Source organism: Mus musculus, chromosome 8 (genome assembly GCF_000001635.26).
Source record: "Mus musculus strain C57BL/6J chromosome 8, GRCm38.p6 C57BL/6J".
Classification (NCBI taxonomy): domain Eukaryota; kingdom Metazoa; phylum Chordata; class Mammalia; order Rodentia; family Muridae; genus Mus; species Mus musculus.
Genome location: NC_000074.6, coordinates 84,911,827 through 84,926,802, shown reverse-complemented (window position 1 = coordinate 84,926,802; position 14,976 = coordinate 84,911,827). Strand labels below are relative to the sequence as shown.

Genomic DNA, 14,976 nt, shown 5'->3' with positions numbered 1-14,976 from the left:
ACTTTTTCTTTCTTTCTTTCTTTCTTTCTTTCTTTCTTTCTTTCTTTCTTTCTTTCTTTCTTTCTTTCTTTCTTTCTTTCTCTCTCTCTCTCTCTCTCTCTCTCTCTTTCTTTCTTTCTTCCTTTCTTTTTCTTCCCTCCCCCTCTCTCTCTCTTTCTTTTCTCAAAACAGGGTTTCTCTGTATAGTCCTGATTGTCATGGAACTCACTTTGTAGACCAGGCTGGCCTCGAACTCAGAAATCTGCCTGCCTCTGCCTCCCGAGTGCTAGGATTAAAGGCATTCGCCACCACTGCCTAGCCAAGGGCAACTTTTGAAGGTCACTTCTCTCTTTCCACTGGGGGTTCTGGGATCAAACTCAGGTTATCATGTTTTATAGCAAGTGTTCTTATCTACTGAACCATTTGTCTGCTCACCCCTACCCACTTGTGTGTGTGAGAGTGTGTGTGTGTGTGTGAGTGTGTGTGTGTGTGTGTGTGTAGGATAAAGCCCAGGTTAGCAGGGCCTCATCACTCACTGAGCCACATCTATGGCTCCAAGATGTGTGCCTCATTTACTTTAATAAGCATCACCTTGGAAGAATGATAGGCATGGTGATCCCTTTCTGCCTACAATAGGAGACAACCCACTCTCAAAAGTTGTCCTGTGGATCCCACACATGCACCATGACACACACATTCCTGCACTCATATATGTCACACATCAACAATAACAATAATAATAAATAGCTGGGCAGTGGTGGTGCAAGACTTTAATCCCAGCACTTGGGAGCTTCAGGCAGATCTCTGAGTTTGAGGCCAGCCTGGCCTACAGATTGTGTTCCAGGACAGCCAGGGCTATACAGAGAAACCCTGTCTCAAAAAAACATAATAATAATAATGATAATAATCCTCCACTATTTTGGAGAGGGTCTTACTTGCTTACTTACTGGCACCACAGTCCTCTTCTGTAAATGAGACACCAGGAACACCTCGGGCTCTGCATCCCCAGGGTCTGGGAAAGCAGCCAGGATGAGCAGTTGACCTGTGAGCCCCACTTCCCCATTTACTCCACTCCAGGCTTATGAACGCTCGGAGAGCTTGGAGGTAGCCTTTGTCACTCAGCTGGTGAAGAAACTTCTCATAATCATCTCTCGCCCTGCAAGGCTTCTGGAGTGCCTGGTGAGGGGCGCCTTGGGAGTGTGGGGGATGGGTGGCTCCTCGGGAGTGTGGGGATGGGGCGACCCTCAGTGGGCACAGCAAGCTGAGCCCATCCCTGCCCTAGGAATTCAACCCAGAAGAGTTCTACCACCTTCTGGAGGCAGCCGAGGGACATGCCAAGGAGGGCCACCTGGTCAAAACTGACATCCCCCGATACATCATCCGACAGCTGGGCCTCACTCGGGACCCCTTTCCAGGTGTGCGAGGGGCCTGAGGGGGCGGGCTGAGCAGCAGGACAGTCACTCACACCCACCTCCTTGTAGATGTGGTGCGCCTGGAGGAGCAGGACAGCGGGGGCTCCAACACTCCGGAGCAAGACGACACATCTGAGGTAAGCTGTGGCCAAGGCCTGGTGCTCAGGCCAACCAGGGGCCGTCTGCCTCAGGCTGAGTACCAGTGTCTTGGTTCCACACTCTGAGCCTCAGTTTCACCATCTATACACTAGCTCTTTCTCCCTGAGTTGTGTGCGTGCGTGTGTGTGTGTGCATGCGTGTGTGAGTGTGTGTTTGTGTGTGTGTTGATAGAGTGGGACCCAGAGCTTTATTCGAGTTAAGTGCTCCACAGAGCTACGTCCTCAGACTTGTTGTTACTCTAGCATTAATTTGTTTATTAATTAATATTTGTGTGCACATCTGTGTGCAGGTGCAGATGGGTGGGGGTGTCCAAGAAGGCCAGCAGAGGGTGTCAGATCCCCTGGAGCTGGAGTGACAGGCAGGTGTGAGCCACTTGGCATGGTTGCTAAGAGCCAAACTCTTGACCTCTGGAAGACCAGCACTCTTATCTGAGGAGCCATCCCTTCAGCGTGTGTGTGTGTGTGTGTGTGTGTGTGTGTGTGTGCGTGCTCGAGTACACAGGTGGAAATCAGAGATGGTATCTAGTGTCTTCCTCAATTGCTCTAGGTCATGTTTTTTGAAATACGATATCTCACTGGAGCCGGGCGTGGTGGTGCATGCCTTTAATCCCAGCACTTGAGAGGCAGAGACAGGCGGATTTCTGAGTTTGAGGCCAGCCTGGTCTACAGAGTGAGTTCCAGGACAGCCAGGGCTACAGAGAGAAACCCTGTCTTGAAAAACGAAACCAAAAAAAAAAAAGTCCTGTTACATTTATATATATATATATATAATGTGTACGTGTGTCGAGATCAGAAGACAACTTGAAAAAGCCAGCTTCTCCATCTACAAGTTTATCCTGGAGATTGAACTCAGTCTGTCAAATGTAGTGGCAAGCAAGCCCCTTTACCCACTGAGCCACCTTGCCAGCTGCCAACTTCTAGGAACATTTCATACATGTTGTGTGACTAGCCATTTTGTAGGTTTCCTATCTTTCCTAAAAGCAGAAGTTGGAAATATGACAGCAGAGAGTATTTGAGTTCAAGTGTTCTTTTTTCTTACTGTGCAAACTGGAGAAAGGAGTTTTTACTCCCTTCTGGTCCTCAGTTTCCCCATATGTAAAGGTGGTGATGATGGTGGTGGTCTTGCACTTTCCCCTGCAGGGTCGCAGCAGCACCTCCAAGGCCAAGAAACCTCCCGGTGAAAGTGACTTTGACACTATCAAGCTCATTAGCAATGGTGCCTACGGGTGAGCCACCCGGGGCTCTGGCGGGGGAGGGTGGCGGAGGCCGGGTGTCTCGGAGGTGATGGCCGGTCCTCGCTCTCTTCCCCCGCAGAGCCGTCTACCTGGTGCGGCACCGGGACACGAGGCAGCGCTTCGCCATGAAGAAGATCAACAAACAGAACCTGATCCTGCGCAACCAGATCCAGCAGGCGTTTGTGGAGCGCGACATCCTCACGTTTGCAGAGAACCCATTTGTGGTCGGCATGTTCTGCTCCTTTGAGACCCGGCGCCACCTTTGCATGGTCATGGAGTATGTGGAAGGTACGGCCATCTTTGGGCACCGCTGCGCCAGTCAATGCAGCAGGGTCACACACTTGACCCAGGGTCACCCTATCTGATCATATGCTTGCTTTCTCAACTGTTTGCTATCCTGTCCTTGATGTCTGCCTACTCTGCCCATGGTTTGTTCGGTATAATTTTTGTTTTAAGACAGGGTCTCAGTATGTAGCCCATGTTGGCCTCAAACTCTGGTCTTCCATCTTCATCCTCCTGAGTGCTGAGGTTCGTCAGACTTATTTGTTAGCTGTGGGTCTTCAGGTGGGCAGGGCTTACTTTGTACTAAGTCTGTCTTTCTTTCTTTCTTTCTTTCTTTCTTTCTTTCTTTCTTTCTTTCTTTCTTTCTTTCTTTCTTTCTTTCTTTCTTTCTTTCTTTCTTTCTTTCTTTCTTTTTATGGTTTTCCGACACAGGGTTTGTAGCTCTGGCTGTCCTGGAACTCACTTTGTAGACCAGGCTGGCCTCAAATTCAGAAATCCGCCTGCCTCTGCCTCCCGAGTGCTGGGATTAAAGGCTTGCGCCACCACGCCCAGCTGTTTTAATTCTTTTTTTTTTTAAAGATTTATTTATTTATTATATGTAAGTACACTGTAGCTGTCTTCAGACACTTCAGAAGAGGGCGTCAGATCTTGTTACAAATGGTTGTGAGCCACCATGTGGTTGCTGGGATTTGAACTCTGGACCTTCAGAAGAGCAGTCGGGTGCTCTTACCCACTGAGCCATCTCACCAGCCCCGGCTCTTTTAATTCTTAATTAAGTTATAATTCCTATTATTATGCAAACACCCCCACTCTATATGTGTCTTCTCATCCATTTGTTTATTGAAGCAATTCTTTCTTTACATTCTTTTCCTTCTCTGCTCATCTATGCATTATCCATCCAATTCTTCTCCTCCCCCCTCCCATGCATACGCGTGCGCACGTACTCTCTCTTCCTGAAATAGTCCATCTCCTTCCTCAGTGTCCACGTAGCTGAGAATTCAGGTGTGCAGCTTCATTCATTTCTTCCTTCCACTTTCTGTTTGTTCCTCCATAATTGCTTTTTGTGGGGTGCTGGGGATGGAACCCATAACCCTAGTGCTTCACTGGGGGATTCTAGGCAGTGGCTCTCCTCTGAGTCACATCCCCAGGCAGAGACAGTTCCAGGCCAGCTTCAGTTATAATTTAGTTAACAGTAAATATTATTATAAGTAGAATATTACAGATAAAGTTAATTAAATGATTACAATACCAACTAACTAAAGCTCATTGTTTACATTATCATTCACACTTTACATTTTACTTTTTTTTTTTCCATCTTAAGGTATGGCTGAGCCATGTTGGAATTCACACTCAAGGCCTTTTGTGTGCTTGGCTTCAGCCCCAGCCATTTTATCTATCTTTTTCTATCTTGTGTAGCAAGGAAACATAGGAACTTATATGCTATGCCGCCTTTAGGAATGGCTGCATCTAGGTGCTCTTACCAAGCTATTGGCTGTCACATAGCACTGCTTTCTCACATGACATGCCTGTTCCCTTCTGATGCACCACAGTGTAGCTGCTCCCTCTGGATGCACCATAGAGTAGCAAGGCTGCCGTCCATCCGATTGCACACTATGTTTAATGCTCATGTGAAAGGGCACAAACCTGTTGCATATTGACCTAGGTGGTTTGCCTTGAGTGACATCTACCCCTGTAAGAAAAGAAAAGAGCGGGTATCAGGCAAACTAAACTACGAATGTTGGACAGTGCCCTGGTTCAGTAGTAAAGCACCTATCTAGAATCCACTGAGGAGGGGGAGGGGGTGTGGCTCCACGCTGGAATTATCTCTGAGTATGCACAAGGGCCTGGATCCCATTTGCAGCTAAATAACATGTGGCTCACACTCCTCCTGGGTGGAAGCCAGCAACCCACACTTAAAAACCCTTGACCCTCAAGGATCAGTTGTCAAGAGGCCAAGAGTCATGCTTTCTTTGACTCTAAACAAAACTCACTATCATCAACTTCCTGTGTGACCAGACTTCTCTCTGAGTCCTTATGAAGTAAGTGGGTTGGACATGCCAATTTCAGAGGGTGACTAATAACATGAGGTAAGCCTAGGAGAATGCGGCTCTTTCTGAGACTTGGAAAGGCTCCCATTTCTAGTTTTCCCCTTCTGCAAAATGGGTACAAGGGAAGTAGAGAAACAGTGAATGTTGTGTGCCTGGCTTTGGGTATGGAAGTAACTCTCTCTTTACCTGAATCTCTTCCCTGGCTCTCAGGTGGTGACTGTGCCACTCTCCTCAAGAACATTGGGGCACTGCCTGTGGAGATGGCGCGAATGTATTTTGCAGAAACAGTTCTAGCCCTTGAGTACTTACACAATTATGGCATCGTGCACCGTGACCTCAAGCCAGACAAGTGAGCTTTGGCCTTCTTTATTCCTCTCCCATTGTTCCTTGGAAGACCCAGGGGTGAAGGGCAAGGATCTCACTTCTGAAACCTGCTCTGTGTCCTTGTCCCTGAAGCCTCCTCATTACTTCCATGGGCCACATCAAGCTCACGGATTTTGGCCTCTCCAAGATGGGACTCATGAGCCTGACCACCAACTTATATGAGGGGCACATTGAGAAGGATGCCCGGGAGTTCCTGGACAAACAGGTGTGTGGCGGGCATGGGAGTCACCAAGGGTGGAGTGACCTGGAAGGACCTCAGGGGCCCAGGGCCTGGTGGGAGGGCACAGCTCTCCCTTGAGGCCCCTTCTGTGGCCAGGGCACAGGCTGACCACCTGCCCCCAGGTGTGTGGGACCCCAGAGTACATCGCACCCGAGGTCATCCTGCGCCAGGGCTACGGCAAGCCAGTGGACTGGTGGGCTATGGGGATCATTCTCTACGAGTTCCTGGTGGGCTGTGTGCCTTTCTTCGGGGATACCCCAGAAGAGCTCTTTGGACAGGTCATCAGCGGTACGTGACTCCTAGGTGGGAGGTGGGACTATGAAAAGATGGGCAGCCTGAGGCGACCTCAGCTTCATTTTTCTTTGCAGATGACATACTGTGGCCTGAAGGGGACGAGGCCCTGCCCACAGATGCACAGCTTCTAATATCTAGCCTCTTGCAGACCAACCCCCTGGTCCGGCTTGGGGCAGGTAAGAGGCCTTCTGCAAAGACAGCTGAGATGGGAGCAGGTTGCTGTCCCAGCTTGAGCTGAGGCCTGGGGCAGTAATTGGGCTTGGTGTGCTGGGCAGGCGCTGGGTACCTTTCTCATCTTCTGTCCATAGGTGGTGCTTTTGAGGTGAAGCAGCATAGTTTCTTCCGAGACCTGGACTGGACAGGGCTACTGCGGCAGAAGGCGGAGTTCATCCCCCACCTAGAGTCAGAAGATGACACCAGCTACTTTGACAGTGAGTTGGGGGTAGGGAGAGACACAATGCCAGGTCCGAGTATAGAATGGGATCCAAAGAGAGGGCCCACAGTGAGGACTGGGATGGAGCCTGGCTAAGGGTATGTGGGGATAAAAAGGCTGACACTGGTCAGGCCAGGTGGTACAGGCCTGTCATCCCAGAGACTAAGAAGTCATGGCTTTCTATACTACACAGAGAAGTCAAGGCCAGCCTAAGCAACTTAGTGGGACCCCATTTTAAAATAAAAAGTGAGTCTGGATATTGTGGCTGATGCCTGCTATCCCAGCACTTGGGAGGAATTCAAGGTCAGCCTCAAGTACCTAACAAGTTCAAGGCTGCCTTGGTTATAGTAAAGTGTTTTAAAGTTGGGCATGGTGGTACATGACTTTAATCCCAGCCCTTGGAAAACAGATGCAGGCATATCTCTCTGAGCTCCAGGCTGAGACTCTGTCAAAATGGGTGTTGGTGCTGGAGAGCTGGCTGCTCTTTCTAGAAGATCTGGGTTTCATTTCCTAGCATTCACCTTCTCAGTCACAAACACAGTTCTAGAGGACCCAACACTCACTCCCAACCATCATGGACATGCGGCATGAGAGTGGCACAGAGTTACACACAGGCAGAACATGCACACACTTTAAAACAATATAGAAATAACAAAAGCCGTAAAGAAGGTTTAGTTCAAGAGCCCTTGCTGCTCTCGGGATGATACAGACTCTGTTCCCATGCTAGAGGGTGGAGGTTGAGTGTGAGCAGGGGGTATTCAAAAACATCTGTAACTGCAGATTCAGAGGACCCAGTGCCTCACTCTCCCCAGACACCTATACTCAAGCTGTGTTCTGGTGTGTGCACACAGGCACGCATGCATGTGCACACACACACACACACACACACACACACACGCACAGATACACCATTTATACAATTAAAAAGAAAAAGTAAAGAGGGAAGCTGGTTAGGGATACAGCCCAGGGTTAGTGCTTGCTTAGTATGGGAGAGAACCTGGTTTCAAGTCTCAGTAAGGTTGAAAAAAAAAAAAAAGATAAGAGACAACACCCAAACTGACTGCCTTTGGGAACAATGATGCTTGTGCTAAGAACCAGACAAGGATGAGCTTGGCATGTTGGTACACCCCTTTAATCCCAGCACTCGGGAGGCAGAGGCAGGCAGATCTCTGAGTTCAAGGCCAGCCTGGTCTACAGAGTGAGTTCCAGGACAGCCAGGGCTACACAAAAAAACCCTGTTTCAAAAAAACAACCAACCAACAAAAAAACCCAAAAGCACTGAGCAAGGACTTCGGTAGGGGACAGGGGTGGAGGCTCAACGTGAGAGAACTATCATGTTGGGCCTTGGCTTTTGTTAGATGATAGGACTATGACCAAGAAGGGGCAAAACCTACAGCAGCCTGAGGTGGAGCCAGGGTGCAGGGTGCTGTAAACTCATCTGGTATTGTAGCAAATCCAGAACTCTGGGCAGAGATTTGAAGAATGGGGGAGGGGGAAAGGGGGAAGGGAAAGTCTAGGGAAGAGGGTGTGGAGAGGACAAGAGTTTGGCTGGGCTCTGAGGAGGCGGCGGTTCTCCAGCCCGCTCCGACAGGTATCACCATGTGAACTCCTATGATGAGGACGACACCACCGAAGAGGAGCCCGTGGAGATCCGCCAATTCTCCTCCTGCTCGCCGCGCTTCAGCAAGGTGCGCCGAGCGGGACTTGAGCCTGGAAGGTCTTTGGGCACTAATGTCCCAGGCATCTGAGGTCTCAGTTTGGAAAATTAGAGAGGGGTTGGGAACTAGAGAGTTGAGAGGTCTTGTTTGGAGGACGAGTTGGAGTTGGCATTTGGATTGGCGTGAGAGTAGGGGAGGGCCAAAGCTGTGCAAAGCCTTAGCAGTACTGAGCAACTGGAAGGATGCCTGGTCCAGCCTGGAGACGTATAGATAGGAATTAGGGAAGGCCTATAAAACCGGGCTAAGTAGAGCAAGGCAGGCTTAACTTTGCATGAGGTCTCTCGAAGGTGCAGAGAATTGTAGAATTGAGCAGGCAGAAGACAGGGCGCGGTTTGCGCCCTCCGGTTGCAGAAAACTGATTGGCTCCCGCGCGAAGGCGTACTCAAGCACCTTCCACTCTGCTCTTAGGTGTACAGCAGTATGGAGCAGCTGTCTCAGCACGAGCCTAAGACCCCCGTCTCAGCATCTGGGGCCAGCAAGCGGGACCCAAGCGCTAAGGGCCCGGAGGAGAAAGTGGCCGGCAAGAGGGAGGGACTGGGTGGCCTGACTCTGCGTGAGAAGACCTGGAGAGGGGGCTCTCCAGAGATGTAAGCAGAGGGCTATAGAGGGGCTCGAGGGCGGGGCCAAATGGGAGTGTTCCTACTGATCTGGTTTTCTCCATGCAGTAAGCGCTTCTCAGCGTCTGAAGCCAGTTTTCTGGAAGGAGAGGCCAGTCCCCCGCTGGGAGCGCGCAGACGTTTCTCAGCACTGCTGGAGCCCAGCCGCTTCACTGCCCCTCAAGAGGATGAAGATGAGGCTCGACTCCGCAGACCTCCTCGACCCAGCTCCGATCCCCCTAGCTCACTGGACACACGCGTCCCCAAAGAGGCAGTTCAAGGAGAGGGCACGTCCACCCCCGGGGAACCCGAGGCCAGTGAGTGCCTTCTCTAGCCTTTTCCCAGTTCCACGGGCGATCTATTGAGCATCCTTTTAATGTATATAGTACAGTTTATGCAAGATCTCACGCGCTATTCATGCACCTATCTGTGAGTATTACCACCGAGAACGTCTGCAGGGGTCGGGGAGGCTCAGGGGCAGAGCCCCTGCCTAGAATCATCCTGTGGAGGACCTGAGGCCGTGGCTTAACACCCAGAATTTAGATTTCTCTGTCTGTCTCTATCTCTTTCTGTGTCTTTCTCTCCCTGGAGCACCCAGGGTTTGGAGAGATACCCCCGTGGTTAAAAGCACTTGCTGCTCTTTCAGAGAATGCAGGTTTGGTTCCAGAACCCAGAGTGGCTTTCAATCATTCATAGCTCCAGTTTCAGGGAATCCGACACCCTCTTCTGACATTGCAGACACTACACATACGATGCATATACATACATGCAGGCAAAACACTCACTCATAAAAATAAATATAAGCCGGGTGTGGTGGTGCACTCGGGAGGCAGAGGCAGGTGGATTTCTGAGTTCGAGGCCAGCCTGGTCTACAAAGTGAGTTCCAGGACAGCCAGAGCTATACAGAGAAACCCTGTCTGGAAAAACCATAAACAAACAAACAAACAAACAAACAAAATAAGAGCACTAAACCAAGAGTGGTGGCACACACTGTAGCCCCTCATTTCAGTGGTGATCTCTCTTGAGTTTGAGGTCAGCCTGGTCTACATAGTGAGCTCTAGAATAGACCCTGTCTCCAAACAAACAAACAAACAAACAAACAAACAAACAAACAAACAAACGAACACTCACTGTTCTAGGCTAGCATTTGGCCAAACTGAAGGGTAGTGATGCTTTCCCTGTGCCAGAGGTTGTGTCACAGGTATTTGTGACCTGCTCTGTGAAGTTCAAGGAATAAGAACAGCACATGAAAGTCCCTGACCTGATAGCTCTTATCCTTTGCAGCTGAGCGCTCACATCCAGGTGACCTCGGCCCACCCTCCAAGGATGGAGACCCATCAGGCCCTAGGGCCACCAACGACCTGGTTTTGCGAAGGGCAAGGCACCAGCAGCTGTCTGGGGATCTTGCTGTGGAGAAGCGACCGTCTCGAACTGGGGGCAAAGTTATCAAGTCGGCTTCAGCTACAGCCTTGTCAGTCATGATTCCTGCAGGTGAAGTGGGGCACCACACACCAGGGAAGGGGCTCCCTGCAATTGTGGCAGGAAGGTTGTTTGGCCTCAGGGTGGAGTAATGAAGAACCCGCTCTGGGGTTTTAGGATAGAGGAGCAGAGTGTGAGGTTTGCCCTGATCTCTAACCATCATGGTTTTGTGCCTGTAGTGGACCCACATGGAGGCTCACCCCTGGCTAGTCCCATGTCCCCTCGATCTCTCTCCTCCAATCCATCCTCACGGGACTCTTCGCCTAGCCGAGACTACTCACCAGCTGTCAGTGGACTCCGTTCCCCCATCACCATCCAACGCTCAGGCAAGAAATATGGGTTCACACTGCGAGCCATCCGTGTCTACATGGGCGACTCCGATGTCTACAGTGTCCACCACATTGTTTGGGTGAGTCTCATAGGCTCATAGTCTCATAGCAGTTACAAAGCCAAAATGGCCCGAAGATACAAAAGGTCTCCGGCTAAAGATGGCCAAGAGAGGTGGGTAGGGCCATAAGTAGCTTCTTCTACCAATGGGCGGTGTTAGAGTGGGAGATGCGCAGACAATGAATGAGGGGGGAAAGGAGCCTTGGGGTGCACAGTGCAGTTTGGGTGAGATTTCTCTTTCCAGTTAGTTCTCCAACCTCAAGTTATTCATCTATGCAAAAGGGAGACGAGTTATTACTACTTCATAAAAAGTCAACGCAAGAAAACGTGGATCTGTCCGAACAATCTTTCAATCATGACCCTGTTGGTTTACAGCACGTGGAGGAAGGAGGCCCAGCCCAAGAGGCAGGGCTCTGTGCTGGGGACCTCATCACTCACGTGAATGGTGAGCCCGTGCATGGTATGGTGCATCCTGAGGTGGTAGAGCTGATCCTGAAGGTGAATGTAGGGATGGGCTTCGATGGGTGGGGGGTGTGGACCAGGACCCAGCAGCCACTAACAAATGAGTTACCCTCCCTTCTCCCAGAGTGGCAACAAAGTAGCTGTGACCACCACACCCTTTGAAAACACTTCCATCCGGATTGGGCCTGCCAGGCGCAGCAGTTACAAAGCCAAAATGGCCCGAAGGAACAAAAGGCCTTCGGCCAAAGACGGCCAGGAGAGGTGGGTGGGGCCATAATAGCTTATCCTTCTACCAATGGGCAGTGTTAGAGTGAGAGGTGCGCAGACAAGTACCTTAGGGGAAAGAACAGTATGGGGGTGGGGTGGGGAGCGGAAGGCTGGGAAAGTGGGAGGAGCCAAGAAAGGAAACTATTCAAAAGCATTTTGAGTGAGCCCTTGAGCAGGTTAGACTTGTTTCAACAGGAGTAGAGGAGCTGAGATAAAGGCTGGGCAAGGTGGTGTGTGCCTTCAATTCCAACAGTCCCTAGTCCCCAAGGTTCAACAACATTCCACTCTACTGTTTATAAATCAGTAAATAAATAAATAAACAAATAAAATAGCTGGTGAAGTGGCAGAGTCAGGCAGATCTCTGCGTTTCAAGGCCAGCCTGGTTTATAAAGTGAGTTTGTAAACAGTCAGGGCTAAGTCTATAAAGTGAGTTTGAAGGCAGGGCTATGTAGAGAGAAGCTGTCTCAAAGAACCAAAACAAAAGGTTTCGACCAAGTAAGACAGTCCAACGTGGGATACAATTAAGCAGACCAGTTGGGGCACCTCTAATTCCAGCTCTTGGGAGGATGAGGCAAGAGTATCTGGATTTTGCTAAAGGCCAGTGTGGTCCTATGTAGGAAGGAAAAAAGACAAGAAACACAGCCAGACATTTTTTTAATGATGTAGGCGTGTTACTACAAATGCATCCTTACTTTCAGGATTTCTATCAGTGAATTTACACAACTCACCTATGAGAATTCTAGGCCATATAACCATATGGGAGTTACGTAGTGTGGGTATTTGGAAATGGTTATATATGGGGCATGACTGTAATTTCTTCTCTCATAGAGTGGAAGAGTTAAGGGGGAGGGTGTGTGTGTGAGTGTGTGTGACTGAACCCAGATCTTCATACCACCGAACCACCTCTCTAGATGAAAGAGAAAAGGCTTATTTATTTTAATTTTTAAAACATTTTAATTATGTATAGGTTTGTGTCTGATTGTGGATGTGCCTCTGAAGGCCAGAAGAGGGTATTGGTTGGATTGCCTAGATGCTAGAGTTACAGGCATTGTGAGTTAGCTGTCTAACAGAGGCGATCAAGAGCAATATACCCTCTTAACCAACTGTCCATGGCTCCAGCCCCAACAGACCAGTTTTGTTTTAGTTTTTATTGTTTTAAATTTGTATTAGCATTTTGATTGCTTCTGTTTATGTGTACTCCATGTGTGCTTGATGCCTGCAGAGGCCAGAAGAGGGCGCCAGATTCTTTGGAACTAGAGTTACAGGTGGTTGTTAGATGCCACATACTGCTGAAAAGCCAGTCTGGTCCTCTGGAAGAGCAGCCACGGTTCTTAACTGCTGAGTCATCTCTCTAGCCCCAAAGACAAAGGGCCGCATGCCTTTAATCCTTGAAGAAGCAGGGTGATCTCTGTGAGTGCAGAGCCAGTCCTATCTATACAAAGAGTTCTAGGGTAGCCCGAAGTACATAGTGACCCTGTCTGTGAGAGAGACAGAACAGAGGAGAGAGAGAGAGAGAGAGAGAGAGAGAGAGAGAGAGAGAGAGAGAGAGAGAGAGAGAGAGAGAGAGAGAGAGAGAGAGAGAGAGAGATTTGACCAGGACTCGTGTGTCGATTTGAAGGAAGCGAACTAACCTGTAAAGTGGGCTTACAGGGGAAAGGAGTGTGGCTAGATGTTTGGGAGGGGCCAGAAGAGGCGGAGGTTTTTTTTGGATGGGCTTTCTTGCATTGTACCGTAGCCAGAAAAAGAGAAGGCACGGTCAAGCAGAACTGAGCAGAACTCTAGTTCTGCTTTGATAAACGGGTTGTAGGGAAAGGGGAAATGCTAGAAAGAGGTAGGAGGTTACTGCCTAGTCTAGAACCGGGGTGGGGTGGGGGTGGGGGTGATCCAGAGCTCCGAAGTTAAGGAAAGACAAATAAATACCTTTTGGTATTTGTCCTCCAGCAAGAAGCGGAGCTCTCTCTTTCGGAAGATCACAAAGCAGTCGAACCTGCTGCACACCAGTCGATCGCTGTCCTCTTTGAACCGGTCCTTGTCGTCCAGCGACAGTCTTCCGGGCTCGCCCACGCACGGACTACCCGCACGCTCGCCCACACATAGCTATCGCTCTACACCTGACTCCGCCTACCTAGGTATGTTCTGCGCCTGCGCGGGGTAGGGGACTAGGACACTGAGGTGCTCAGAATGTTTGCACCTTCTCTGGCCTGCAGGCGCCTCGTCACAGAGTAGCTCGCCAGCTTCCAGCACGCCTAATTCCCCCGCCTCATCCGCCTCGCACCACATCAGGCCCAGCACCTTGCACGGGCTGTCACCGAAACTACACCGCCAGTACCGCTCAGCGCGCTGTAAATCGGCTGGCAACATCCCGCTGTCACCTCTAGCGCACACACCATCCCCGACGCAGGCGTCGCCGCCGCCGCTGCCAGGCCACACGGTGGGCAGCTCACATACCACGCAGAGCTTCCCTGCCAAACTACACTCATCGCCACCTGTCGTGCGCCCGCGCCCCAAAAGTGCAGAGCCACCACGCTCGCCGTTGCTCAAGCGCGTGCAGTCAGCGGAGAAACTAGGGGCTTCGCTGGGAGCAGACAAGAAGGGCGCACTGCGCAAACACAGCCTGGAAGTGGGACACCCTGATTTCCGAAAGGACTTCCATGGTGAGCTGGCCCTGCATAGCCTCGCTGAGTCTGATGGTGAGACGCCTCCTATTGAGGGTCCTGGGGCGACCCGGCAGGTCGCCGTGCGACGCCTGGGTCGCCAGGAATCACCCCTAAGCTTGGGCGCGGACCCGTTGCTACCCGATGGTGTCCAGAGACCTATGGCGTCAAGCAAGGAGGATTCCGCGGGAGGTACAGAGGCTTGCACCCCACCTCGCGCGACAACCCCTGGGAGCCGGACCCTGGAGCGTGACTCGGGTTGCACAAGGCACCAGAGCGTGCAGACTGAGGATGGCCCAGGTGGGGTGGCCAGGGCCCTGGCCAAGGCAGCGCTAAGTCCAGTGCAGGAACATGAGACAGGCCGGCGCAGTAGCTCTGGTGAGGCAGGCACACCCCCGGTGCCCATTGTTGTAGAGCCTGCTCGGCCAGGGGTCAAGACCCAGGCACCCCAGCCTCTGGGCACAGACTCCAAGGGATTGAAGGAACCTGTAGCCCAGATGCCTCTGATGCCTGATGCCCCAAGGGGCAGGGAGCGCTGGGTGCTAGAGGAGGTGGAAGAGCGGACCACGCTAAGCGGACTTCGCTCTAAGCCCGCCTCCCCCAAACTCTCTCCTGACCCCCAGACTCCAACCCTAGTCCCAACAAAGAATGTACCCCGCAGTGCAGCTCCTTCAGTCCCACCTGCTTCCCTCATGGTCCCAGGCACCAAGCCTGAAGCAGGGTTGAACTCCCGGTGTCCTGCTGAAGCTGTGACTCCTGCAGGCCTCACCAAAACTGGGGCACCTAGCCCTGCATCTCTAGGTCCATAGCGGAGCAGGCTTTCGGTGCTGTGCTGTACAGATGCCTGTATACATATGTACACATATAAATAAAGTGCCCATGCTGCCTGAGATTCTTGGGGTTCACACCTCCTCTCTGGACAGGAATGGCCCTTGGCTTCTCAGAAAGTAAGAAGGTGGCTTTCATTA

At 50.9% G+C, this 14,976-nt stretch overlaps 1 protein-coding gene and 1 long non-coding RNA gene across 5 annotated transcripts in view; one reads left to right on the top strand and one right to left on the bottom strand.

The window, feature by feature from the left end:
* Mast1 (microtubule associated serine/threonine kinase 1) overlaps positions 1-14,950 on the top strand; it is a 34,325-nt gene extending 19,375 nt beyond the window's left edge. For 2 of the 4 annotated variants that reach the window (XM_006531217.4, XM_006531216.4), the window contains exons 9-27: positions 1,057-1,158; positions 1,262-1,394; positions 1,461-1,528; positions 2,690-2,775; positions 2,864-3,072; positions 5,325-5,463; positions 5,571-5,703; positions 5,841-6,006; positions 6,087-6,188; positions 6,321-6,443; positions 8,024-8,133; positions 8,572-8,750; positions 8,829-9,076; positions 10,044-10,250; positions 10,418-10,647; positions 11,001-11,123; positions 11,212-11,348; positions 13,296-13,483; positions 13,562-14,900. In XM_006531217.4, the coding sequence (XP_006531280.1) occupies positions 1,057-1,158; positions 1,262-1,394; positions 1,461-1,528; positions 2,690-2,775; positions 2,864-3,072; positions 5,325-5,463; positions 5,571-5,703; positions 5,841-6,006; positions 6,087-6,188; positions 6,321-6,443; positions 8,024-8,133; positions 8,572-8,750; positions 8,829-9,076; positions 10,044-10,250; positions 10,418-10,647; positions 11,001-11,123; positions 11,212-11,348; positions 13,296-13,483; positions 13,562-14,817 (3,939 nt within the window). In that variant the 3' untranslated portion in view covers positions 14,818-14,900. Of the gene's footprint in view, positions 1-1,056; positions 1,159-1,261; positions 1,395-1,460; positions 1,529-2,689; positions 2,776-2,863; positions 3,073-5,324; positions 5,464-5,570; positions 5,704-5,840; positions 6,007-6,086; positions 6,189-6,320; positions 6,444-8,023; positions 8,134-8,571; positions 8,751-8,828; positions 9,077-10,043; positions 10,251-10,417; positions 10,648-11,000; positions 11,124-11,211; positions 11,349-13,295; positions 13,484-13,561 lie in introns of those variants that run through there. The other 2 variants (NM_019945.2, XM_030243695.1) reach the window with 2 other exon arrangements.
* Gm38426 (predicted gene, 38426) lies at positions 3,888-13,468 on the bottom strand. The gene is made up of 3 exons (NR_103491.1): positions 13,275-13,468; positions 6,299-6,409; positions 3,888-4,756 (listed from the first exon to the last, which is right to left on the bottom strand). It is a non-coding gene; the product is annotated as a predicted gene, 38426 (long non-coding RNA).
* Positions 14,951-14,976: the final 26 nt, after the last annotated feature.